General features: G+C 36.5%; 3 protein-coding genes and 1 long non-coding RNA gene across 4 annotated transcripts; 2 read left to right on the forward strand and 2 right to left on the reverse strand.

Moving 5' to 3' along the window:
- Positions 1-268: 268 nt before the first annotated feature.
- On the reverse strand, positions 269-2,500 carry LOC137720307 (cathecol O-methyltransferase 1-like). The gene is made up of 4 exons (XM_068459357.1): positions 2,062-2,500; positions 1,059-1,369; positions 742-806; positions 269-645 (listed from the first exon to the last, which is right to left on the reverse strand). Exons 1-4 carry the CDS (start codon positions 2,463-2,465, stop codon positions 349-351), a joined length of 1,077 nt encoding a protein of 358 aa, XP_068315458.1. The 5' UTR covers positions 2,466-2,500; the 3' UTR covers positions 269-348.
- A 2,734-nt stretch (positions 2,501-5,234) lies between these two features.
- On the reverse strand, positions 5,235-7,565 carry LOC137720306 (cathecol O-methyltransferase 1-like). Its single transcript, XM_068459356.1, has 4 exons — positions 7,137-7,565; positions 6,127-6,437; positions 5,812-5,876; positions 5,235-5,715 (listed from the first exon to the last, which is right to left on the reverse strand). Exons 1-4 carry the CDS (start codon positions 7,538-7,540, stop codon positions 5,419-5,421), a joined length of 1,077 nt encoding a protein of 358 aa, XP_068315457.1. The 5' UTR covers positions 7,541-7,565; the 3' UTR covers positions 5,235-5,418.
- A 6,919-nt stretch (positions 7,566-14,484) lies between these two features.
- On the forward strand, positions 14,485-17,006 carry LOC137719374 (uncharacterized). The gene is made up of 3 exons (XR_011066389.1): positions 14,485-16,347; positions 16,428-16,619; positions 16,716-17,006. It is a non-coding gene; the product is annotated as an uncharacterized lncRNA (long non-coding RNA).
- A 2,200-nt stretch (positions 17,007-19,206) lies between these two features.
- LOC137719498 (protein DMR6-LIKE OXYGENASE 2-like) lies at positions 19,207-23,000 on the forward strand. The gene is made up of 4 exons (XM_068458548.1): positions 19,207-19,416; positions 19,552-19,799; positions 20,143-20,464; positions 22,669-23,000. Exons 1-4 carry the CDS (start codon positions 19,207-19,209, stop codon positions 22,924-22,926), a joined length of 1,038 nt encoding a protein of 345 aa, XP_068314649.1. The 3' UTR covers positions 22,927-23,000.
- The last annotated feature ends 3,066 nt before the right edge of the window (positions 23,001-26,066 follow it).

Raw genomic sequence — 26,066 nt, forward strand, 5'->3', positions numbered from 1 at the left:
ACATTTTGCCATAATATATCTCCTTCTAGTTTTAAGAAAAATATTTTGCTGATCATGTTCACATACATAGGTGTTTCTGAGATACAGAAATAGATTACAATTGTGTTACTTATATACATCCTTTCCTACTCACATATAACTATATTCTTCTAACTAACTTGCCACCTGTCATAATACTCTCAACTAATTATTACAGCCATGCACAGCACACATTACCTATTTCTAGGGTTTATTACAAACTGAATCTTTATTACTACAGTCCTTAACAACACGCATCTAGACATAGCTCAAAGAAATAATAATCAAGCATAACACTATTTTGCTGATCATCTTCACATACATAGGTGTTTACTTAAAGATCTCCATCACCCAAATGCCGAAGACAAAACATTCAAATTTAATGCCACTAAATCCAGCACCAGTTGCCAAAGTCATGAACTCTTCTCGGCTCCGCTCCTTTCCTCCCCTGTTTTGACTCAGCATAATCACATCAAGTAGGGAGGTGCTCTTCACGGCGGTGCTAGTCTCTGGCTTCACTGGAAGAAGTGCTTCCACGATAATCACTTTTCCATCATCTGGAATAGCGTTGTAAAAATTTTCCAACAGCTTTAGGCAGTGTTGGTCACTCCAATTGTGAAGTATCCACTACAAGTTTATCATAAGATACATTGTAACCATTGTTCGTATGACCTCAAACGGAAGAGGAAAACAAAATTAATGCTCGGGAAAATGAAAAATAACCTTCAACAAAATGACATCCCCAGATGGAACACTTGCAAACATGTCTCCTCCAACATGTTCCACCCCTGCAAAAATAAATTAATTCCTATTTTAAGTTGCATGGCTTGTGCATGATAAATAAAATAAGAAGAAAAATAATTCCCGCATGTCGTTTGCTTCTTTTGTATATCTTTGAATGTTTATGTCTTTAGATTCTCTGTATGATCTATTCAACCTAAAGCTAAAACATAAGTGTGTAGGGAATTAAAAATGGTGAGTGTGTGAACATCATGTTCCAACTAACTATTACGAATCAAATTAACTAAAGTGATCTTTACCAGGATATGAAGCGGCATGTTTTATGACATGAGGCAAGTCATAATTGATACCCTTAATATGGGGATGCTTAGAAGTGATTAGACTAATAGTGACTCCCAAACCACCACCAACATCAACAAGTTGGGTAATTTTCTCAAAACCCTTGTAGAGATGAAGAATCTTCTTGGTGACAATAGTGGTGTGGTTAAACATTGCTGTGTTGAAAACTTGATTAAACCTGGGGTCTAAACCTAGGTACTCATAAGAGTGCTTGCCGTGGACCCTGTTAAATGAAATTCCTCCTTCAACAACTGCATCTTTCAGTTGGGACCTATCAATGTCAATGTGTATCACCCAAGTTAGAGTTAAAAAGATAAATTACTTTTTTTTTTTTTTTTTGAAACAAGATAATTACCATTAATTAGGCTAATTAGAAAATAAAAGCTAGAGAGACCAATTTCTTTTCTACAATGATTGATGTGGCCATTTCTAATTTGTTGTGAATAAATAAATTGTAAGTGATTCCAGAATGAAACAAATGAAAAATTGCCAAGTGAGTTTATAGTGATTCATGCATAATAAATTATTTTCAAGTTATATTGGTTTCTTTTTTGTAATAATTTGAAAAAATTGGAGCAATTTTGGCACAATTTGAGCTTTGGCTCCTGAACAAAAAATTTTTGAGTATTGCTTTCTGAACTTACCATAATGTGAAGCAATAGTCCTTTTGAATAACATTCTTGGTAATTTTCTTTTAGAATAAAAGGTTTAAAGCGGCCAAAAAGGGACGAAGTTCAAATGGAGTTATTCAAAAAAATTATTGTTTTCCATTGTAACAAGTATATAGACAGATATTTAGAGATATTTAATTTAAAGACCAAGGTTCCAATTGAACTAAAATTCAGAACTATTGCCCTAATTATCTCTAATAATTCTACCAAAACAAAATATAGATGAATAAAAAGAGAAAAGGGTTAAGACAATGGTTAATTAGTAGGGGTTAGAGAGTAGTACTAAACAGACCAGGAGTCTAGGACGACCTTGTCTTGCACCAATGCCATCATGGGACCTAAAGAAACACCATCTTCATTAGTCACAAAGTAGTTGGACACAGGACCAAGGCCGTAGAGCCTCTGAGAATCAGACCCATCTTCTTCATTAGCAACGACAGAGCAGCTGAGAATAGAGTGACTGGCTAGGAGCCTTAGAATACGATCCAACATCATCGGTGCCTCAGAATTCCTGGTGCCGCTGTCGATATGGGCTGCAATCTCTGATGAAGACAGCTTGGCACCAGGACCGGCTTTCGCTATGATGTCGAAAACGCCTAGCTCGATTGCTGATTGCATAGACATGGACAGCACAGAAGAAAACACCAGCTGCATGGCACAGCCGAAGTTTTCCTCTTCTTCCAGCTGCAGGGCCATTGGACTGTCTATATTTGTATTGCGATACTTAATGCCACCTGAATGTGTTTACTTAACTTCTTTATATATAAAGCCAGAACTTCCTTTTGGTCAATTCGCGCTTTGTTATAAATAGATCAAAGTTGGAGAGATAACTTTCACTAGTGACAGGAGCGAAACAAATGTAAAATATTACACTATAACTATAACACAAGATGATGACAAATAAACGACGTAGGAATAGATACTGATGTTATCGATCTTTTCTTTTTTACTCTATATCTTGATAGTAGTCGGAGTGCTCTATTTATAGAGCAACTCCACACAAATATTTTGAAATTTTTAGTTCACATCTTTGAAAGTATAATCCTCCTTCAACTCCCAAATCAATATCACTTTGTGTGGGCATTCATAACACTACCAATGTTTTCAATATTGCATTCAACATTGCCAATGTTTTCAACACTGCATTCAACATTGCCAATGTTATCAACACGCTTTATATTTTAAGTCTTCTTACATGGCAACAAATTTTAGTTTATCAAGTTAGCTTAGCTGATATTTGAATTTTTGTTTAAATCCCTCTATTTTATACGCCAGTCTATTTTACATGACTCGATCAAACTTCCACCTAAATGTACAAGTGCAATTCTACTTGAAGTCTGCATAACTCTATCATCTATGTGGGGTCTGTCGAAAAATTCAAATTCTACAAATGTTATAGAATTCCACATTCAATACATGATAATGCATTGAAAACGGGAGACGTGTCATGAGAATCCATTAAAATAAGTGACTAATTAAGAAATTTTTGTTGTTGATCTACCCTTCACGGTACTACACTATGGCGGCGGGACGAGAAGACAAGGATTGGCCTAGGGCGCCTATCCTGACTTTTTCTTTTCAACACTCCTCCAATTATCATGCTTCATTCATTTACAGTCATTCTCTTATTTGTCAACAATGCAACAAATTTAAACATATTATTTCCTAATTCCAAATGCCAACTTCCATGTCTGGTTACATCCCACCACTATTATAATATTTATATGACATAAAATTAGTAATCTTTGGCATTTGATAAACAACCTTTACTTTTTTTTTTAGTACAACAAATATATTTTACACTAAGGGCAGGGGGGAGTTCGATTAAGCCATACAATGACAATCTAGTTTGGTATTGAATTCACCATCCACGAGATTCTAACCTAAGACCTCTCACTTACAAATAAAGAGGAATATCATTAGACTATAATACTAAATGGCTATAAACAACCTTAACATTAAACCTTCACTTATAAATTAAAAAAAAAAAAATCTACATTAAAGATGATCAGTGAACTCTGAGTATCATTGGTTTCAGATGATCAGTGAAGGGGAGGAAATTGAGAGCGAGGGAGGGCTAGTTCGAAAGGGACAGAAATCCCCAACACTCAAAAGCTAAAAAAACCCAGAAATTCAAAACCACAAAAATCCAATCTAAAAGATCCAATCACCAAGATCGTTTAACATGAATCACGGCCATCCAAACACAAATTGTAGTTCATAACTATTGTAGAAAATTCATTTCCAAATGCGAATTTACAGTTCTAGAAATCAGAATATATTACGGAAAATAACAATGAACTTATGAAGCAAAGCAGGAGTGGGATTTACTTGGATGCTGATGTAGAGGTTTGGAGGGTGCTTTCTTGGTAGTGGCCCGTGTGACTTTGTGAGGGTTAGGGATAGTCTGTTGGTTGCTAGTTTGGAGTTGACGCGTTATTCAGATGTGTAGGAATACTCTGTTCGTATCTATTATCTTCACCTGCAGAAACAAAGAATTACTTGTCTGTTTTCTGAAAACCAAAAAGAAATCCAATATGCAATACCTGAATATTTGTCATGGGAGTTAGAGGAGTCATTTACCAATAGTACGTAGGAAAATTGGGCATCTCAACACATAAACAAACAGGCAAAAATTGAAAAAAAAAAAAAAAAAAAAAAAAAAACCAAAAGTTAAACAAAAGTTGTATCTGCAGACCAAAAAATTTGTTAAACAAAAGGCTCAAGAGGAAAAACAAAAATTGTATACATTGAGAACGGATTACGGTAGTGGTCTATGCATAGGTATTTTGTAGAAGTGCTTTGGTCAAATTGTCAACAATCAATTGTTTCATTAGTAAATGTGGATTGGATGATTTGGGCAACGCAAGTAACAGAAAGTTAACAACGTAAAATATTTGAGACATTGAGAACTAAATAGCTGAACGGATTATATACCTTCAATAAACAACTGTGGTTCTTGAAAATGAAGAAGAACAAAACCAGACAGCAATATAAAGCATTTGATTACAAAGATAAAATCTTTAGGATGCCAAAATGAGAATTTAAACGTAAAATTTATTTGTAAATTAAAAACTGAAAAATAAATGAAAAAAGAGGCACATGAAGAAAAGAGGGCTTACCACTGCGTGGTTGAACGCTAATCCAAAATGACTGCAGGTGGGAAACCATACCTACCACTGAGAAGATGCAGATGAGCATCGAAAACAGACAGCTCGCAAAAGGGTTATAAACAATATGTTTATACTAATCCAATTTCTTCATGACCTATTTAATAGTTGTCTTGAAAGACAACACACAAAGACAACCTGCCGGATTCGTAGCGTGCTTGGATTCAAAGACCAGGAGCCGAGTAATCAAATCATTAAACGGCGACAGAGGTGGAAAGTTGGCGAGCATAAACACCCAAATCTTACCGCCAAAAGGCCTCATCCCTAGTCAGATATATACGTACACATTTTGCCATAATATATCTCCTTGTAGTTTTAAGAAAAATATTTTGCTGATCATGTTCACGTACATAGGTGTTTCTGAGATACAGATTATGAGCCGGAGTTATTTTTATTTATACACGCATCTAGACATAGCTCAAAGAAATGATAATCAAGCATAACACTATTTTGCTGATCATCTTCACATACATAGGTGTTTACTTAAAGATCTCCATCACCCAAATGCCGGAGACAAAACATTCAAATTTAATGCCACTAAATCCAGCACCAGTTGCCAGAGTCATGAACTCTTCTCGGCTCCGCTCCTTTCCTCCCCTGTTTTGACTCAGCATAAGCACATCAAGTAGGGAGGTGCTCTTCACGGCGGTGCTAGTCTCTGGCTTCACTGGAAGAAGTGCTTCCACGATAATCACTTTTCCATCGTCTGGAATAGCGTTGTAACAATTTTCCAACAGCTTTAGGCAGTGTTGGTCACTCCAATTGTGAAGTATCCACTACAAGTTTATCAAAAGATACATTGTAACGATTGTTCGTATGACCTCAAACGGAATAGGAAAACAAAATTAATGCTCGGGAAAATGAAAAATAACCTTCAACAAAATGGCATCCCCAGATGGAACACTTGCAAACATGTCTCCTCCAACATGTTCCACCCCTGCAAAAATAAATTAATTCCTATTTTAAGTTGCATGGCTTGTGCATGATAAATAAAATAAGAAGAAAAATAATTCCCGCATGTCGTTTGCTTCTTTTGTATATCTTTGAATTTTATGTCTTTAGATTCTCTGTATGATTTATTCAACTAAAGCTAAAACATAAGTGTGTAGGGAATTAAAAATGGTGAGTGTGCGAACATCATGTTCCAACTAACTATTACGAATCAAATTAATTAAAGTGATCTTTACCAGGATATGAAGCGGCATGTTTTATGACATGAGGCAAGTCATAATTGATACCCTTAATATGGGGATGCTTAGAAGTGATTAGACTAATAGTGACTCCCAAACCACCACCAACATCAACAAGTTGGGTAATTTTCTCAAAACCCTTGTAGAGATGAAGAATCTTCTTGGTGACAATAGTGGTGTGGTTAAACATTGCTGTGTTGAAAACTTGATTAAACCTGGGGTCTAAACCTAGGTACTCATAAGAGTGCTTGCCGTGGACCCTGTTAAATGAAATTCCTCCTTCAACAACTGCATCTTTCAGTTGGGACCTATCAATGTCAATGTGTATCACCCAAGTCAGAGTTAAAAAGATAAATTACCTTTTTTTTTTTTTTTTTTTTTTTGAAACAAGATAATTACCATTAATTAGGCTAATTAGAAAATAAAAGCTAGAGAGACCAATTTCTTTTCTACAATGATTGATGTGGCCATTTCTAATTTGTTGTGAATAAATAACTTGTAAGTGATTCCAGAATGAAACAAATGAAAAATTGCCAAATGAGTTTATAGTGATTCATGCATAATAAATTATTTTCAAGTTATATTGGTTTCTTTTTCGTAATAATTTGAAAAAATTGGAGCAATTTTGACACAATTTGAGCTTTGGTTCCAGAACTAAAAATTTTTGAGTATTGCTTTCTGAACTTGCCATAATATGAAGCAATAGTCCTTTTGAATAACATTCTTGGTAATTTCCTTTTAGAATAAAAGGTTTAAAGGGGCCAAAAAGGGACGAAGTTTGAATGGAGTTATTCAAAAAAAATATTGTTTTCCATTGTAACAAGTTTAGAGACCGATATTTAGAGATAATTAATTTAAAGACCAAGGTTCCAATTGAATTAAAATTCAGAACTATTGCCCTAATTATCTCTAATAATTCTACTAAAACAAAATATAGATGAATAAAAAGAGAAAAGGGTTAAGACAATGGTTAATTAGTAGGGGCAAGAGAGTAGTACTAAACAGACCAGGAGTCTAGGACGACCTTGTCTTGCATCAATGCCATCATGGGACCTAAAGAAACACCATCTTCATTAGTCACAAAGTAGTTGGACACAGGACCAAGGCTGTAGAGCCTCTGAGAATCAGACCCATCTTCTTCATTAGCAACGACAGAGCAGCTGAGAATAGAGTGACTGGCTAGGAGCCTTAGAATACGATCCAACATCATCGGTGCCTCAGAATTCCTGGTGCCGCTGCCGATACGGGCTGCAATCTCTGATGAAGACAGCTTGGCACCAGGACCGGCTTTCGCTATGATGTCGAAAACGCCTAGCTCGATTGCTGATTGCATAGACATGGACAGCACAGAAGAAAACACCAGCTGCATGGCACAGCCGAAGTTTTCCTCTTCTTCCAGCTGCGGGGCCATTGGACTGTCTATATTTGTATTGTGATACTTAATGCCAACTGAAAGTGTTTACTTATCTTCTCTATATATAAAGCCAGAACTTCCTTTTGGTCAATTCGTGCTTTGTTATAAATAGGTCAAAGTTAGAAAGATAACCTTCATTAGTGACAAGAGCAAAGCAGGTGTAAAATATTACACTATAACTATAGCACAAGATGATGACAAATAAAAGAGGTAGAAATAGATACTGATGTTATTGATCTTTCATTTTTTACTCTGTATCTTGATAGTAGTCGGAGTGCTCTATTTATAGAGCAACTCTAGACAAACATTTTGAAATTTATAGTACACATCATTGAAAGTACGATCCTCCTTCACCTCCCAAGTCAATATCACTTTGTGTGGGCATTGAAAATCTGTGTGGGCATTCATAACACTACCAATATTTTCAATATTGCATTCAACACTGCCAATGTCTTCAACACTGCGTTCAATATTACCAATGTTTTCAACACACTTTATATTTTAAGTCTTGCTTAGCTGATATTTAAATTTTTGTTTAAATCCCCCTATTTCATACGCCCGTCTATTTAACATGACGCGATCAAACTTCCACCTAAATGTACAAGTGCAATTCTACTAGAAGTCTGCATAAATCTATCATCTATGTGGGGTCCGTCGAAACATTCAAATTCTACAAATGTTGTAGAATTCCACATTCAATACAGGTTAATGCATTGAAAACGGGAGAAGTGTCATGAGAATCAATTAAAATAAGTGACTAATTAAGAAATTTTTGTTGTTGCTCTACCCTTCACGGCACTACACTATGGCGGAGGGACGACGAGACAAGGATTGGCCTAGGGCGCCTATCCTGACTTTTTCTTTTCAACACTCCTCCAATTATCATGCTTCATTCATTTACAGTCATTCTCTTATTTGTCAACAATGCAACAAATTTAAACATATTCTTACAGTCATGCACTTATTTGTCAACAATGCAACAAATTTAAACATATTATTTCCTAATTCCAAATGCCAACTTCCAAGTATGGTTACATCCCACCACTATTATAATATTTATATGACATAAAATTAATAATCTTTGGCATTTGATAAACAACCTTTACTTTTTTTTTTTTTAGTACAACAAATATATTTTACACTAAGGGCAGGGGGGAGTTCGATTAAGCCATACAATGACAATCTAGTTTGGTATTGAATTCACCATCCACGAGATTCTAACCTAAGACCTCTCACTTACAAATAAAGAGGAATACCATCAGACTGTAGTACTAAATGGCTATAAACAACCTTAACATTAAACCTTCACTTATAAATTAAAAAAAAAATCTACATTAAACCTTCACTTATAAATTTAAAAAAAATCTACTTTGTTCTTTCTTTTTCACGGTGCAACCCAGAAGTAGGACTCCAAGTCTTGAAAGCTATTCTTCTTTGAAATTCATATATATAGTCAAAGCCCAAAATTCAAATTCATATATATAGTCAAATACCAAAATTCGAATTAATTCGACAACTATAAGATTTGTAAAATCTATCTTGTTGTATATAACTTTTTATTGTTTATCTTCTATCTTACCTCTTATTTATGTGTTAGTGTTTAGATTTTTTTGTTGATTCTCCCTATTAAAATTAAGAGTATAAATGACAAGATTATCACGCAACGATTAATATTATACATGTTTGGATATGCTTTTAAAATAACTGAAAGCGCTTTTTGGGAAAGGTTTTTTGTGTTCCAAAAGCATTGTAAGTGAATTTTGGAAGAATCACTAATTATGTACGTCTTGCAAGAAGTATTTAAGTTCATTTTTAAGATTCACTTGCATTTAACTAAGGATTGATTCTAAAAGCACTTTTTTTGTTTGTTTGTTTGTTTGTTTTTTTTTTTTTTTTTTTTTTTTTTTTGTGAAGATTCTAAAAACACTTTCATTAAAAACGTCTTCAATCATTTTTAAAGCACTTTCAAACATATCAGTCTGAATTGCAACTCAAAACTTATGTATATAGTTTTGGTCTGAGTCGCAAGACAAAACTTATGTTATATAGTTTTGGTCTGAGTCGCACACAAAACCTATGTGTGTGTATAACTACTGAAGATTAGCTATGAAACATTCATATCTGATGCCACTAAATCCAACACCAGTTGCTAAGGCCATGAATTCTTCTTGACTCCTCTTCATAACCCAACACATACGGTGAGTTGGGTTATGATTTAATCACATTTTTTCGTTTGAGAATCGAACGTCCCTTACATTTTGGGGAAATCATGGACGTGCACGTAAAAGGAGTCGATCGCAGCCGTTAGGTTGTTAGGCGGCCATGTATTGTGTGCTTTAATTGAATTTAGGAAGGGCTTTGGTGTTCATGTGACAAAGGATCTTGGACACCCACCAAATTGATATGGTCACCACCATGAGGAATTAACCAAAATGGATAGCTCTTTGTTCAACCTTTCATCTTGATTTTACAGTTTCAATTAGGAAAACCTAACCACATGTAAAGCATAAAAGTTGGAGTGATAAGCTTAAATCTAACTCTCAATTAAGCTCATTTTGCACATTGCTAATTAAGAATGCTAAATATGGATGAACAGCAATTATCCACAAATGAAAAATGCATGGATGGTCTATTCTAAAATAATTTAGTCACACCCTTAAAACGTGACAAATGAAAACATAATCCAAGCTTCCAAATACTCGTCAATACAAATATGTGCGTGTACGTGTGTGTGTGTGTGTGTGTGTTTTTTTTTTTTTTTGGGAGAACGAATACCAAAAAATGGAGTACTTGAGTATATCATTTTGGCAATTACGTCAGGGGCAAGGAAACAACTCCATTCTTGAAATCCAAGATTTGTTTTAGGGTTTTGGGTTGAGAAGTGATTTTTGGACGTCATTTTTTTTTTCATGTTGATCTTTTAATTAAATAAACCAAAGAATTGTTGTAATTAATATGTGATTGTGCAATTTCTTAGTAGATTTGGTTTAGGATTCCTATAAATCTAGTGATTCTATCCTGTTAGGTTTTGTATTATTTGGAAAATAAGTATCTCTTCCTTGTGGTTTATTATAACTAAAAGCACTGGCACAAGGAAAACATATCTACAATTTCCCTGAGCCCTATTCTCTCTTTTTCTCTTTGTTGCCGCCGGTCCCCCTTTCTCTCTTTTTCTTTCCCTTCAATAAATAGGCCACAACAAGAATTATAAATTCGACAAAAATAACCATGAGTGTGCATAAATAATTTTTCTTTTGAATTATCTATATTAGGGGAAAAAGATGAACCAAGAACAAGACCAATACCAAAAACCAAGAAAATAACAAGTTAATAACATTCGAGCGGCAGAACGACGACGACAAAGTAGGCCGGTCTAAAATCTTGATTTAAGCTTGAGGAAAGACTTCTTCTTGTTTCATCCTTTGTAACAATCACATGTAATTAAAGATGTGTTCATGTGATTATTGTCACATCCCGGTCCAGGCCCCCATCATATCCTGGGCTCGACTCCACCATAACACGATATTGTTCACGTCGGGCCCCTAAGGGGGGTGGATTGTAACATCCCACATCGCTCAGGGGAGTGAATCCTGTAAGCTTTATATGTATATTCCCATCTCTACCTAGCACAAGGCTTCTTGGGAGCTCACTGGCTTCGGATTCCATCGAAACTCCGAAGTTAAGCGAGTTCGGGCGAGAGCATTCCCAGGATGGGTGACCCACTAGGAAGTTCTCATCTGAGTTCCCAGAAACAAAACCGTGAGGATGTGGTAGGGGCCCAAAGCAGACAATATGGTGGAGTCGAGCCCGAGATGTGGTGGGGTCCGAGTGTTGTATAATTAGTACTTGTCCTGTTAGACTGCACTTAGGCTACTTATGCTCTGGTTGTGTATTTCACACTTAATCTCGCACTAGCACCTTTTCTTAGCTAGTACTTTTAGTAGTTTGGCTTTTATTCACTTGTATTTCTCTATATGATTATTGCTTCCGCACTGTGCATGGTTACGTCATATGCTCTGGTTGTGTATTTCACACTTAATCTCGCACTAGCACCTTTTCTTAGCTAGTACTTTTAGTAGTTTGGCTTTTATTCACTTGTATTTCTCTATATGATTATTGCTTCCGCACTGTGCACATGGTTACGTCACTCTCACGTGATGGTCAGCACACCTTGATTTAGGTTGAGATGTGTCAATTATGGTTGCACTTTACACATGTGTTAATTAGCTTGTTAACAAATAAAAGAATGATTTAAAGGATTCCTAATTTGTTGGACAAATTTGGTTTATAGTTCATCCCAATTAATGAAGTCTACAGAGATTAAAGTTCCACGGAAGCTTTCCTCTTTGATAAATTCCTTGCATGCTATGGTTTTTCTTTTTCAATGCATGGAGAAGGATTTCATTACTCATATACATTGTTGTTGTGACAGTAATATAACGTGTAAAATTATTTTGAAATTAATATAGTATAAAAAATGTGAGACGATACAATAAAAGTGTCGCTCTTCAATACATAAGAAAGAGACATGCCGCATGACAGTTCATAATTAACTTTATGCCGTGAACGTAACATATTTACCAAAAAAAACGCGGGACCAATTTTGTCTTTCAAATATTGTATAGGCCGTTCATTAAACAAATATTAAAATCATCGTCCGTAAACCGCAGTTAAAGAACCGGGACACCAACCGTACTCCGCTTTCTCCTTTCCCCTTCCCACTTCAATACCACTTCAGATTAGGGCCTACAACTCATCACTATAGGCGCCTTTTTACGAGTGTGTATTTTTGCTTATTATTATTAGATGAATTTAAATTTTAAGGTTTATGTATATTTATTTACCAATTTTTTGAGGCTGTTATCCTTGTTTATTAATTTCTCTGTCCTCTCTCATTTATCACTCTCAACTAATAGACCGTTCCATGTATTTTTTTTTTTTGTTGTTAAAGGGTAAGCTTTATTAAATCCTAATAAAAACGCTTACATCTTCTGCAAGAATATTAAAAAGAAATTCAGGATCAGAGGGCATTCCAAGAAAAAAGCCACCATGTGAGGTAGCATATGAAGCAACATTCAATATATTTGATTGATTGATGGTTTAATGTGGGAAAACTTTGAAACTAAGAGATTTATTTTTATTTTTTTTATAAATCTTATTAATTGATTTGCCTCATGAAATTGTTATTTAGTCGGTTTTGTCTCACTTTGTCCCAAAAGACTGTCATTTCCATCTCATTTAGTCTCAACTTATCCTATTTTTTATCCATTTCGTCAAACAGATGTTAAATTAGTTTCAGAGTATAAAATGATACTAAATTACAATTTGAGGGCAAAGTAACTAATAACTTTATTTTTATAATTATTTTATTTTTAGTTAGAGCAGAAAACTTTATTTTTATTAGTAAAACTTTATTCTCATTAATAAGTGTAGGAGCTTATTTAGTGCTCTCCCACTTTCTCCCTAAAGCAAAATCTTTATAAGCTTAAACAAAAAAATGCTGTAAGAGTTAGAAACGCTTTAAAATTTTTGCTTTTGAACTTAATCGTGACATGTTTCACCTTTTTTTTAACCGTTTTAAAAGCAATTTCAATTTTTTTAAAAAACTTTTTAACATGTTCATACCAAAAATATTTTAACGGATAGGTAACGATCAATAAAATTAGTTTTAGCAAGACCAAAAACCAACATTTTATTTTTTAATTTTTGATTATGCCATCTCTGGCAAGTTTCCGGTGAGTAATTGGAGTAGTCCCCGTCATTGACCTTTTGTCGAAAAATCCCTCAATCGGACAGGGTTCGCTCACAAGGTACTTTCTTCACTCTTCGTATACTACTGATCGGAAAATTCAAGTTGAAAATATGGACTGTTAAATGCATAAAATTAAAAAAAGTTATTCTCTTTCTTGCTTTCAATTTTCTCAGCAACCAAACAGATGGTAAAGATTGCAGAACAAAGCTTCAGTCAGTACAGAAATTGCTGATGTTTACTGATCAAATTCGCCTTTCTTTTTTCCTAGTAAGATTTTTTGGAGTGTTCCGTTTCGATTTGGTGAGGGTTCTGGATAAGGAAATTTATTTAGTACTTGTGGTGAATTCTGAAATTTTCAATTTTTTAATAATTTAGGGAAATTCGTCGAAATGGTACCCAAATTGCTGACATGATTTTCAGTGTGTTGTCAATATTTAATTGATATGTCACTATTTAATTCAACAACTATTTCCAAATAGTTTCAACTGCTCACTAGGTTTATTTAAGTATCTATCTAGTAGCTTCAGTGTCAGTGCCAACTGAAATTGAACTGCTTAATTGCTACCCAAATGATAATTTAACTGTTGAAGTGTGCTGCTATAACATTAGAGACCGATTTTGTGGCTTCTTTTGCAGTTGTATCGACTAGTAATGGACACACACTCATCTGGAGAAGACTTCTCGTCAAGGTAACGCAGCAGGGTGAATCTCTTTTGTTTAAAATTGTGTCCAGTGAGTGCTGAGAGGCTGAATTACTGTTTTCGTGTTAATGGTTGTAGGCAAGAAAGCCCTATACTACTACCAAGCAACAAGAGCGATGGACAGAAGGGGAGCATAATAAGTTTATTGAGACCCTGAAGCTTTATGGCCGAGCATGGCAGCGCATTGAAGGTTACGATACATTTGCTTTATTTTTATCTTATCCGATTCGTTTGTTTCGTTACTTACAGCTACTGAGAGAGATGGAACTTGATTTGTTTGCATTCAATGTGTAAAATTCTTGTTGAGATTGAGCTAAATCTGCTTGATAGCTCTTGTTAGCAACGACTTCAACTGCTATTTTTCATGTATTTCTTTTCTTTATTTAGTAACATCATCCTATTTTCACCCCCTTTTTTCTTCTGTTTTTGATTTGCAGAACATTTTTGAACAAAGACTGTTGTGCAAATCAGAAGCCATGCTCAGAAATTCTTTTCAAAGGTAAGTGCCTTCTCATCACATGATGATCATTTGAGATGTGTGTTTGCGCTTCCTATTGCTTGGTTTTCGACAAGATCGATTCTTTAATTTGCACTTACAGGTTTTCTTTTACTGTTTTTTATGTTATATCTTTGCTATGAAACTCAAGTCACCATTTGTTTTGTATACAAAATTAATTGGTAAGTCAACAACAGTAAATTCTGGTTCCGAGTATTATGTTTGATGCGATCAAGTTCCAACGATTATGGATGCACTTCATTTGGAACCTATCTCTCAACGGTAAGATATAGTGAGAGTCACAGCGAGGGTTACTGTGCACAAGTTCTTGAGGATATCAATAGGAATCTTTCTTTTAGCTTATGCAATTGGAATGGTCGGTGGTTCCACAATAGTCTTTCCCGGAACTTCAGAGCAAAAAGCTTCTTACACTTATTCAGGAGTTTTCAGTGTAATACTATTTCAATGGCTTATTCATTTAATGTTGGAAACTGCTACCAGTTTCCAGCCGCAATACTCATATCAACAATCCTAGACAATACGATGAGATCATTATTCTTTTTCTTTCAAGTACAATTTCAGACAAATAGGCTGAATTACCGAGGCTTGAGATCTTGGAGTTTCATCAGAGTATTTGGGATATTTCACTTGTATTCTGTCTGGCATCACACCTGTAAACATGAATACTGACAAGAAAAGGTTTCACTACCAGCTGGAGAAGGAGGCACAAGCTAGTGGTGTTTCGATAGGACAATCAATTGGAATAGATATTCCACCTCCACGCCCCAGAAGAAAACCAAGCAATCCTTATCCTCGGAAGTCTAGTTCAGCTCCTTCTACATGGGCCACATCATATGCGGGAACAAAGGATGGAAGAAGTTTATCATCAGCATCTTCTTCACACTGTAAACGAGTAGTGAACTTGGAGATCAAACCACTTCATGAGGTTATTGTTTTTATTATATACGTTAGTAACATTACTAATAAATAGCCCTTTCTTGTGCTCATGCTTATTCTTTAAGCATGTAAGTCACTTAACCTACGACTTCTTTACTGTCAGAGACCTATGAGAAAAGAAGTGTCAAAAAATACAGAAAATCAGGATGGCAGTTCCTCAGATGTCTTCACCTTGCGCCGAGAAGATCACAGTTCCTCTGTTTCTTCCGCAAACAATAATGCCATACCTTCACAGGTAGCACTCGAAAATCCTGGTACGTATAGGGAGTTTGTGCCTTCGGTGAAAGGGGTAATAACTCAGCATGCAACAAATGAATCTCATGTCACTATGAAACGAAAAGAAAATCCGCATATGCATACAATATATGCCAAAAGGATAGCTGAAGATAATGGCACAAGTGAAGCCTTAGAGTCAGGGAACACTAATAGTACTTTCCATAAGAAGTTTTTTTCAAGGTGAGAAAGCAGGTCATCAGAATTGTGCGTTCCACCATAATCTAGAGGACTTCGAATCATTTCCCTGCAGTTCCTCTACATTTTCAAGTCTTATTGTATCTTCTCTGCTACAAAATCCTGCTGTTCATGCTGCGGCTAGTTCTGCTGCGGTCTGCTGCAACTGCATGGTAGGCTGCCCATGGCCTGCTTCCTCCTGTGTCCATGACTAGGGTACCTGTTCCATTAATGGATTCTGGTCAAGCTCCACCGACCAAAATTGAGAGAGGAGAGAATTCTCTTCGAATTCCTTCTTTGCGGGATCAACAATCGGACCCAAAACACTCGGAAGCTGTGGAAGCTCACCATTCAGCTTTGAAATCACCAACGATGCCTAATAGCGATGATGACATGGACATTGCATCAACTGAAGAAATTCACGATTCAAACAATGCAAAGAAAACAGGTTTCCTTCAACATTGATTGGTTTACTCTATACTTCTCATCTATTTTCAGAACTTCTTGTCAAAGAAAAAACGAAAGCAGGTCTACCATTCCTCATATGGTTCCAACACACCTTCCGGCAGTGGAGTAGAGACAGATGCGTCAAAGAAGCGTAAGAAAGGGAAGGAAGAGCTGAAAGAAACTGACATAAATCACCCATCTGCCACGTCTAGTGATCATTGCAGTAGAACTGTCAACAACACGAATGATTCATGGAAAGAGGTCTCAGAAGAGGTATTCAAACATATATGTTTTGCAATCGGATTGGATTATTGAATAATCTGTTTTTCGAGTTCATTGTTCTCTTATCGTGTTAACTTCCTCTGTCAGGGGCGGATGGCCCTTCAAGCACTATTCTCTCGAGAGGTATTGCCCCAGATTTTTTCACTTCCACATGACCTCAACCATAAGGGGCATCAGAAGGACATTATGGAAGAAGAAAAGCAAAATTTTCAATTGTAAAACTACTAGGTATAACCAAGGCCATATGTTGAATTGCAGTCCTGGCCATATTTTCAGTTGTGTCTGCTTTGCACCAGAGTTCAAATCTCCCTTCATAGTTTGAGTTATATTAGAATATCGTTCGAATAAAGAATGATCAGAGTTGGAATTTGTCACCAATGAGAAAAAGTTCGATGCGTAAATTATCAAAAGAATAAGGAAAGTTGAAAAATGTTCATGCAGTAGGTGGCTGGGGACGTGGATTCTGTACCATTCTTGTATAATGTTATTCAACCGTCTACAAAAATTCAATATTCTAGATATGGCACCATATCAGCAAAATATGTAAAATTCATTTGGGTAAAGTACAAAAAACTACCCCAACTATTGGTGTCACAACACTTTCATACCTTATCTTTTAAAATTGACAATGTCATACCTCATCTTTAGAATTTGGTCCAATGTTATATCTTTCGTTACTTGGCCGTTTACTTTTTAGTTAAATGCTGACGTGGCTGGATTCGGAGCCCACTTGCTATTAAAAAATTAATAAACGGCCAAGTAACGGAAGGTATAACATTGGACCAAATTCTAAAGATGAGGTATGACATTGTCAATTTTAAAAGATGAGATATGAAAGTGTCATGACACCAATAATTGAGGTAGTTTTTTGTATTTTACCCTATTCATTTTTAACTACTTTGGTGACTTTTTTAGAAGAATCGAATTTGACACGACAGAAGAAATAAGCTTTGAATGGAAGGTTCTTCTGATAAGTTAATGTATCCAAAGAAAATTGTGTTATTGGAAAGTTCTCTAATGGCGATTAAGTGCTTAATTAGGTAGATACAATTAAGTGCCTAATAAAAAACTAGAGAGACATTCATGGTACTGTTCACTTTTAACGAAAAATCACTTTTTAACTTTCTCTTGTACTATTCATTATATATATATTTTTGTCATTTTTCATTAAAACTAAAGTTTTTTTTTGAATTTTTCGTTAGTTTTCCTAAAAAACTGATGATGGGCAGATTAATTTTTATTATTTTCGTAGATGCTGCTACCACAAATTAAATGTATTTTATCAACTTATGGTATGGGTAGTCTTTAAGGGAAGAGACTTTCATTTTTTTTGTGAGATATACAACATATCGAATTTCAACGATTTGAATCATTTATTTTTTAAGTTGCACCTCATAGATCATTCTTACAAAATATTAGCCAAATCGGAAATACTTGAGACATCTAATTGAGTTCAAAGAAATTGACGAACATTATGTTCTAAAAAACATTGAAATTTTATTGTGAGAATTAAATAGGCAAATGATTTCAGAGTGAATTGAATTTTTGCAAGAATGATCTATGAATCGAGACTTACAAAATAAATGATTTGATTTATTAAAGTTCGATGTGAAGTGGATCTCACAATCAATCTCTATTTATTGAAAAATACGGAATTTTAAAAAACGGTGGAAGTAAAGGTGGAAGTCTCTTCTCTTAAAGAGCATAACGGTATGTGTAACATATATGATAATGTATAAAATTTTTCTTTTAATTATTTTTCCATGTACGTAGTTAGATTTTCATATTTAAATTAAAATTTCGCATAAATTAAGAAATTTTATTTTTTTGAAGTGGATCAAAGTACCCCTTTTATTACATATGCAAAATGTTAATGCAAAAGGTATAAAATCCATAATAATACTTGGCTATTCAAAGATGAGTAAGAACTCCTATTTAAAATTCTTAGTAGTTTAATCACAATGCTTTGTGCTTATGATTAGAACCGTTCATACTATGAATCACACTGTACAGATCATATCTGCAAAAAATAAATTAAAACTAAGGTCGTTTAATTAATCTATTGTGATAAATACATAAACAATTCGAAATGTTTTTACTAATACTATTTATTTGTTTTTAAACAGTTTGATGACTAAACGACCTTAGTTTTCATTGATTTTTTTGCGGAGACGATCTTTATATGGTAATTTATAATATGAACGATTTTGATTATAAACACGAAATTCTATAAATTGACAACGAACAATTTAAGAAATTTTAAGTTGAAATTCCTACTCATATTTGAGTAGTCAAATATTATTTTAAAATCCATGGAGGATTCTGTAAATGTAATACGTACCATTAGATCTCAAAATACAGAAAACACGCACAAAAGGATCCTGTAATTACACCCTACACTTATTTCTCTTTATCCTTTTCCATTTTCTCTTCTTTTACTTTTTTTAGTTTGCAGTTATGCTGCACTGATGACATTGTAAATTGATAAGCTTTGCTCCCACAAAGGGCCACCGCCCCAACTTATAGAACTATTTGAAAATCAAGCACAAGCACCAGCAGGGTCCTTGTTAGAGTTACAATGGCTACACTTTTATCTGACCTTGTGTCTGGTGCAACCCATGTTCCCTCTAACTATGTCCGACCGGCACACGATCGTCCGAATCTCGACCAGGTCCAGTCCTCCGATCACTCCATTCCTCTCATCAATCTCCAAGGCCTTGAGGATTCTAGGCGCTCGGACACAATCAAACAGATAGGCCTTGCCTGCCAAGATTACGGTTTCTTTCAGGTACAAAATTAAAATACGTCCCAAAAAACATACATGAATTTTCGAGATTATGTGTTATATATAGTTCCTTCAAACGAAAGTATATATTAACTTAATTTCTTTCTTTTAATTAATTTGTTTCCCTGTAAAATGGAGGTCCAAAACCATGGAATTGAAGAGGCCGTGATCGATAACATGCTGAGTGTATCAAAGGAGTTTTTCCATTTGCCAGAAAGTGAGAGGTTAAAGAGTTTCTCCGATGATCCACTTAAAACCACGAGGCTGTCGACGAGTTTCAATGTCAAAACTGAGGAGGTCTCCAGCTGGAGAGACTACTTAAGGCTCCACTGCTACCCTTTAGAGGACTACATGCATGAATGGCCGTCCAACCCTCCATCTTTCAGGTAATTTTCATGACATTTATCTAACAAATTATCGTGTTTTTATGAACGTTTAAGATGACCAAACGGTTTTCGATTTGATAACCTAAAATATAAGACGGTTCTAATTGTTTAAATAACCTTAGGAAAGGATATATTTAACATGCAATTATACACATACAAGTTTTGAGAAAATTTCCTCTTATTATACAGTTTGATATGCATGTTAACTAATATCGTCATACTGTTAATAATTTGTATCATTCATTTGGCAAACTTCTGCAGAATTCTAAATATCTGGCTGGCTAATTAAGAGCCTTATTAAATCAATTACAATATGTTAACTTAATTAGAACATTTTCTGCAGAGAAGATGTGGCTGAGTATTGCAGGAATGTGAGAGGATTAGCAGTGAGACTGCTCGAATCCATATCAGAAAGCTTAGGGTTAGAAGGGGATTACATGAACAAGGCACTGGGGAAGCATGGACAGCACATGGCAATCAATTACTATCCGACTTGTCCTCAGCCAGAGCTCACCTATGGCCTACCTGGTCATGCTGATCCTAATGTCATCACTGTTCTCCTTCAAGATGACGTAGCAGGCTTGCAGGTTCTGAACAATAGCAAATGGGTGGCTGTCAAACCCATCCCACATACTTTCATTGTCAACATTGCTGATCAAATCCAGGTCAGTTAACTCTCTCGTAAGTCTAAATCAAATGAAGGTAATTAAAAATGCGTTCTAATATGAGCCTACGTTAGTTGAGGATGAATCCTCCATTGATTGAAGGGAGAAGAGATTTACATGGACTTATAAGTAAGTTAGGTTACTTTTTATATTGGCAATTGATTTTATGATAGAACCTCAACTTTCTTCATGGTATTAGAGCAGGTTGTCTCTCATATGAAGCCAAACGGTTATACGCGCTCTACGTCATCCCGGTCACACACACTCCACGTCATCCAGTTGTATTGTCCACATGTATTATAAATTAGTTTTATGGTGAAACCTCAACTTTCTTCAACATCGACGGTTTAGATAATTGTCACTCGTTACATAATAATATTGAGGGTAATGCTAGAAAACTAAATTTGTAGATAAAAATGCTCATTTCTATTGATGACACATCATTTAGTTGTAAACTTTATCTTAAAATTTAGTCTCTCTAACATTATCCTACAAAGAAATATGTCTTAACATGGCCCACATCTTGCATGATTTTCTATTAATAATATACCATTTAGTTTGTAAATTTTATGAAAAATTTAATCTCTCTAACGCTAGTCTGTCAAAAATTTCTTAGCGTGGACCATACTTGCATGGTTGACAAGTGTGGCAAGTATTAGAGTAAGGACTAGGCAATAGGTGGCAGATTACGTGACCCACAAAAAAGCACAAAACTAGCCGAGATCCTGCCCGTTCAAATTGCTTTCTGTCAAATGATGTTGGCATAAATATGGTGAGATCATCGCCGATGTGCATATTTGATTAGGTCTTCCTGAATCCTGACACATAATAGTATCGATCCGAAATTCAACAACAGAAACGTGTTATTTTCAACAATCTCTGCTCCATATAACACATCTTCAACCTTTTAATTGGACCGCCAATGATCCAGTGCTGCCTACGGCCTGCAGATACTGCACGTAGTCAGTTTTGAAGAATCTACCGTTTGAAATATAATACAAATTTACCAAGTCTATGCAGTGCATAAATATGTGAAGTGTCGATCTATTAGTCCAACTTATATAGTGTCATTTGTTGTGAGTGTGATGTCGTACCTCACGCCCACTGGTAGGTACTTAACCCTCACTCGTGCTAACAAATACTATTCTAACACGCACGCTATGCATGTCACACTGTAGTTTCAAGACAACAGTACAATATCGTACTGAAGCGTTGATAAAAAAGCCATGACATTGTATATTTGCTCAAAACACTACTATTTGGACAGATGTATATAATTCACTCTCCCAATAATGGCGCACAGGTACAAATAATGCTCAAGAATACTTTATAACTATTTTGAGCTGCATTAACATGTCTTTATCTTTTATACGCTTGATTAGAATTTTTTAGGAAAACTTAAGTTATAAGAGCAACTCTACTCTTTAAGACGATAGTTGCTTGCGCTATTAGGCAATTATTGGCTTAATGATAGTAATTGTCTAAGGGTATCTCTACTAGAAATAAATTGCCTGGCCAATTGGCATTAATTTTTTTTTAAAAATAAAATATTATGTTTAATTTCAAATTCTATTCCTTTTAATTTTTTTTCTATTTTTTAATAATTTTTTTTTAATTTTATTCCAAATGAATGACATAGACTATTGGATTACAATTTGTGCAATCCAACATCCCATGTTGTACCACGTGGGCTCAACCATTTTTCAGATTTTTTTTTTTTGAATTAAAAAAAGGAAGATTAATGTGAACCGTCAAATCTCAGAAATCAAACGACCCACGTTTGAACAGAAACTGAGTGCACCTAAGTGCGGGTCCCGTCAACACTTTTTGGTCAGCTCACCCTCCCTACTTGTGCATGAAGACCAAGCATCTGATGCACAAAGAAAAAACAAATTTTAAAATGTGATTGACGTCGGATCCACTAAAGCGGACAAAGGGGCAAGAATGACCCAATCGCTTGGTCTAGGAGTGGTGTTGGGCCACTGAATGGCCCCACTGATTTGGGTGGGCTGGAGCAGTTTTTGTTGGGGTAAGAGGATTGCATCACCCAATCGCAAGGGGAATTGTGAGGGAGGTGGTGTTGCTCCAAGGAATAAGCTGGTTCCGGCCATTCCGATATAAGAAACCATATATCTTTTCCCATAGTAGAACTTCAACCTTTGCTAACTGCATGTGTGCGCTTTTTCTAATTGTTTATTTCACAGGTTCTTAGCAATGATCGTTACAAGAGTGTACTCCATCGGGCGGTGGTGAATTGCAACAAAGAAAGGATCTCCATCCCGACATTCTATTGCCCATCGTACGATGCTGTGATGGAACCAGCCCCACAACTGATTGATGATCATCATCCTCCCCTCTACAGGAGCTTCACTTATGCTGAGTTCTATGAAAAATTCTGGGACCGTGGCCTTAACACTCGATCCTCTTTGGACTTGTTTAAGACCACTTCTCATTCTGCTTAATGATTTCATCTGTTACCCCTCAATTTCTCGATGCTGCATGTTCAACATTTCAGAGCTTCTAGTTAACAGTAACAATAAATCCAGTACTGTGTAGTGTTACTATGTCTTTGTTATCAAATATTTTAGAAATAAAGGATCAACTCAAGTGATCAACTTCCCATCGTATATATGGTCAGAACTGATGTTGGATCAATTTTCTTTTTTCTTTTTGCTTACAGTGGTGTAAGAAAATCGAAACCTTTTGTTTAACCACTTGAGCTAACTCGCAAGGGCGTCCGATCATTTCAGAGATAGCAACAATCATGCCGTTGATTTGATGAAAAATAATAATTCCAACAGGTATGGGCTTAATTGATTCAAGGCTGTAAATAACTGAAAAATGCATGGCTCTTGTATCTCTAAGTTAAATAGCTAGAAAAGGATTGTCACGTGTCAGCTGGTTAGGGAGCCAAGTAAGGAGAAAAGTCTGGCTCCTTAAGATTGAGGAGTTTCTCCTGAAAAATACATAGTGACCGACATACGAAATTACAACGGGACCAAAATCCAAATTAAGTTACCTTCGCGTGTAGTACTCTTGTCTACAAATTCGTAAGCGACAACAGAGTCAAATTTGGTGAATTATGGAGAGTTTCAAAGCACGATATTCCACGTGATTGATGCAAGAACTTCCTACAGCTTGCTCTTAGGAAGACCTTGGATCCACGCAAATGGGGTAGTGTCGTCCACCCTTCACCAATGCCTAAAATTTTACCGAGAAGGAGTGAAGGTGATCCAAGGTGACACCAAGCCATTCACCGAAGCCAAATCACACTTTGCAGATGCCAAGTTCTACATGGATGAAGACATGGTACCCGAAGCCCTTCCGGAAGAGATCAAATCCACGGGCAGAGCAGCACCTAAAAAGCAAGAGTCGCAAGCCATGCCTAAAAAGCAAAAAGAGCAGGCCATGCTATCTTCAAGCAAAGACAATGACGAGTTTGCTAAACCTGCAACAACCAAAGGGAGTAGGAGTAGGATACCGTCAGAAGGACCGCACGCACCCATATTCCGGTATATCCCGATGTCAAGAAGAAAGAATGGTCAATCTCCATTCGAAACTGGAACAAGAAAAGCCGACACACAGTGGCACACGGATAATGTGAAGTTGCTCAAGACGAATGCAGTTTTGCCTCTGACACAGCTAGGGGTTGCTAAGGTCACAAGACTACCACAAGGCTTCATAAAAGCTCCACCAAAGAAGGTGGAATCAAGCTTTCTTCCAACCAAGAGGACCGAGGAAGGTTTCGACCCAAACGCCTACAAACTCATGTCAAAGGCCGGGTACGACTTCGCTTCTTCTGCGGCGGCTGGAAAGAAGGTTTCAAACACTGTCAATGACGAAGAACGTAACCTCACCAAAACTCAAAAGAAGTTGAAGGAGCATGGTTACCGAGTTAACAACAACAAAGCCGGACTTGGCTTCACACCAAATGCACCTGTGATGATTTCAAACAAAGCGAAAAACACTAGCACTCAATACGTCAGCGTGAGCATTGAACAAGACCAAGAAGAGCCTAAACCCGCCCCTCGGACGTCGGTCTTCGATAGGATGAACCATTCAAGCTCCAGAATTTCAGTGCTTAATCGCATTGGTGGTCAAGACCAAACCTCTGTCTTCAAGAGGCTTAACGCGCCAACATCCCAAAGCTCTGTTTTTGAAAGGTTGTTAAAGCCTAAGAAACAAAGCAACACAGCTATCTCTCCTCTGCGACGATCAGCTTTGGAAAGATTTGAAGATAATGAGAAGCCTTTTGGAAAGAGGAAGACAACACCAAAGGAAGAAAAGCTCGATGGGTTAGCAGAAAAAGGCGACGTTCGAAGCTTAATTCCTTCAAGGATGAAGCGCCAAGCAATCCTGGAGGTCGACACAAAGGGACCACTGAAAGTAAGAAGGTTTACTATCATCCACACCAGACAATCCTTATGCCAACAAGTTCGAGAAGACAGCACTGAAGAGGAGATCCAAGATGTTTTCCACATCACGGTTCAAGAAGGTAAAGAAGACGAAATCCTCGAGGAAAATGTCACTGCTGCACCACCACAGCTCGAAGATGGGGGGCAAGCCACGGTCGATGATCTCAAGGAACTCAACTTAGGTACAAGCAAAGAACCAAAGCCTATCTTCGTAAGTGCATTATTAAGTACAGATGAGATAGAGGAGTATTATCAGCTGTTGTTAGAGTACAAAGACGTCTTTGCCTGGACCTACAAAGAAATGCCCGGCCTGGACCCTATCATCGCTGTTCATCATCTTGCGGTCAGGCCTGGAACACGACCGATAAAGTAAACTCAAAGACACTATCGATCTGAGCTTATCCCACAAATCGAGGTCGAGATCGACAAGCTAATTGAAGCAGGCTTTATTCGAGAAGTGCAATACCCCAAGTGGATCTCCAACATCGTCATTGTCCTTAAGAAATCAGGATAAATACGTGTTTGCGTAGACTTCCAGGACCTCAACGATGCTTGCCCAAAGGATGACTTCCCCTTGCCAATCATTGAAATCATGGTGGATGTAACCACTGGCCATGAGGCATTATCATTCATGGATGGCTCTTCTGGGTACAATCAAATTCGCATGGCCCTCGAAGACGAGGAACTAACAGCCTTTCGTACTCCAAAAGGTATCTACTGCTACAAGGTGATGCCTTTTGGTCTAAAGAACGCTGGAGCTACGTATCAACGCGCAATGCAGAAAATCTTCAATGACATGCTACACAAAAACGTAGAATGTTACGTAGATGATGTGGTGGTTAAGACGAAGAAAAGATCAGACCACTTGAAGGATCTGCGAATAGTGTTCGAAAGGCTGCGAAAATACAACCTCAAGATGAACCCGTTAAAGTGTGCGTTTGGCATCACCTCTGGAAAATTCCTCGGCTTCATCGTCAAGCACCGTGGTATTGAAGTAGACCAATCAAAGATCAAGGCCATTCAAAGCATGCCCGAGCCAAGAAACCTGCACGAGCTGAAAAGTCTACAAGGACGGCTAGCCTTCATCAGACGCTTCATCTCCAACCTCGCAGGGCGTTGTCAACCGTTTAGTCGCCTTATGAAGAAAGATGTTCCATTCGTATGGGACAAAGCATGCCATAATGCTT

The sequence above is a fragment of the Pyrus communis genome, chromosome 16 (genome assembly GCF_963583255.1).
Source record: "Pyrus communis chromosome 16, drPyrComm1.1, whole genome shotgun sequence".
Classification (NCBI taxonomy): Eukaryota; Viridiplantae; Streptophyta; class Magnoliopsida; order Rosales; family Rosaceae; genus Pyrus; species Pyrus communis.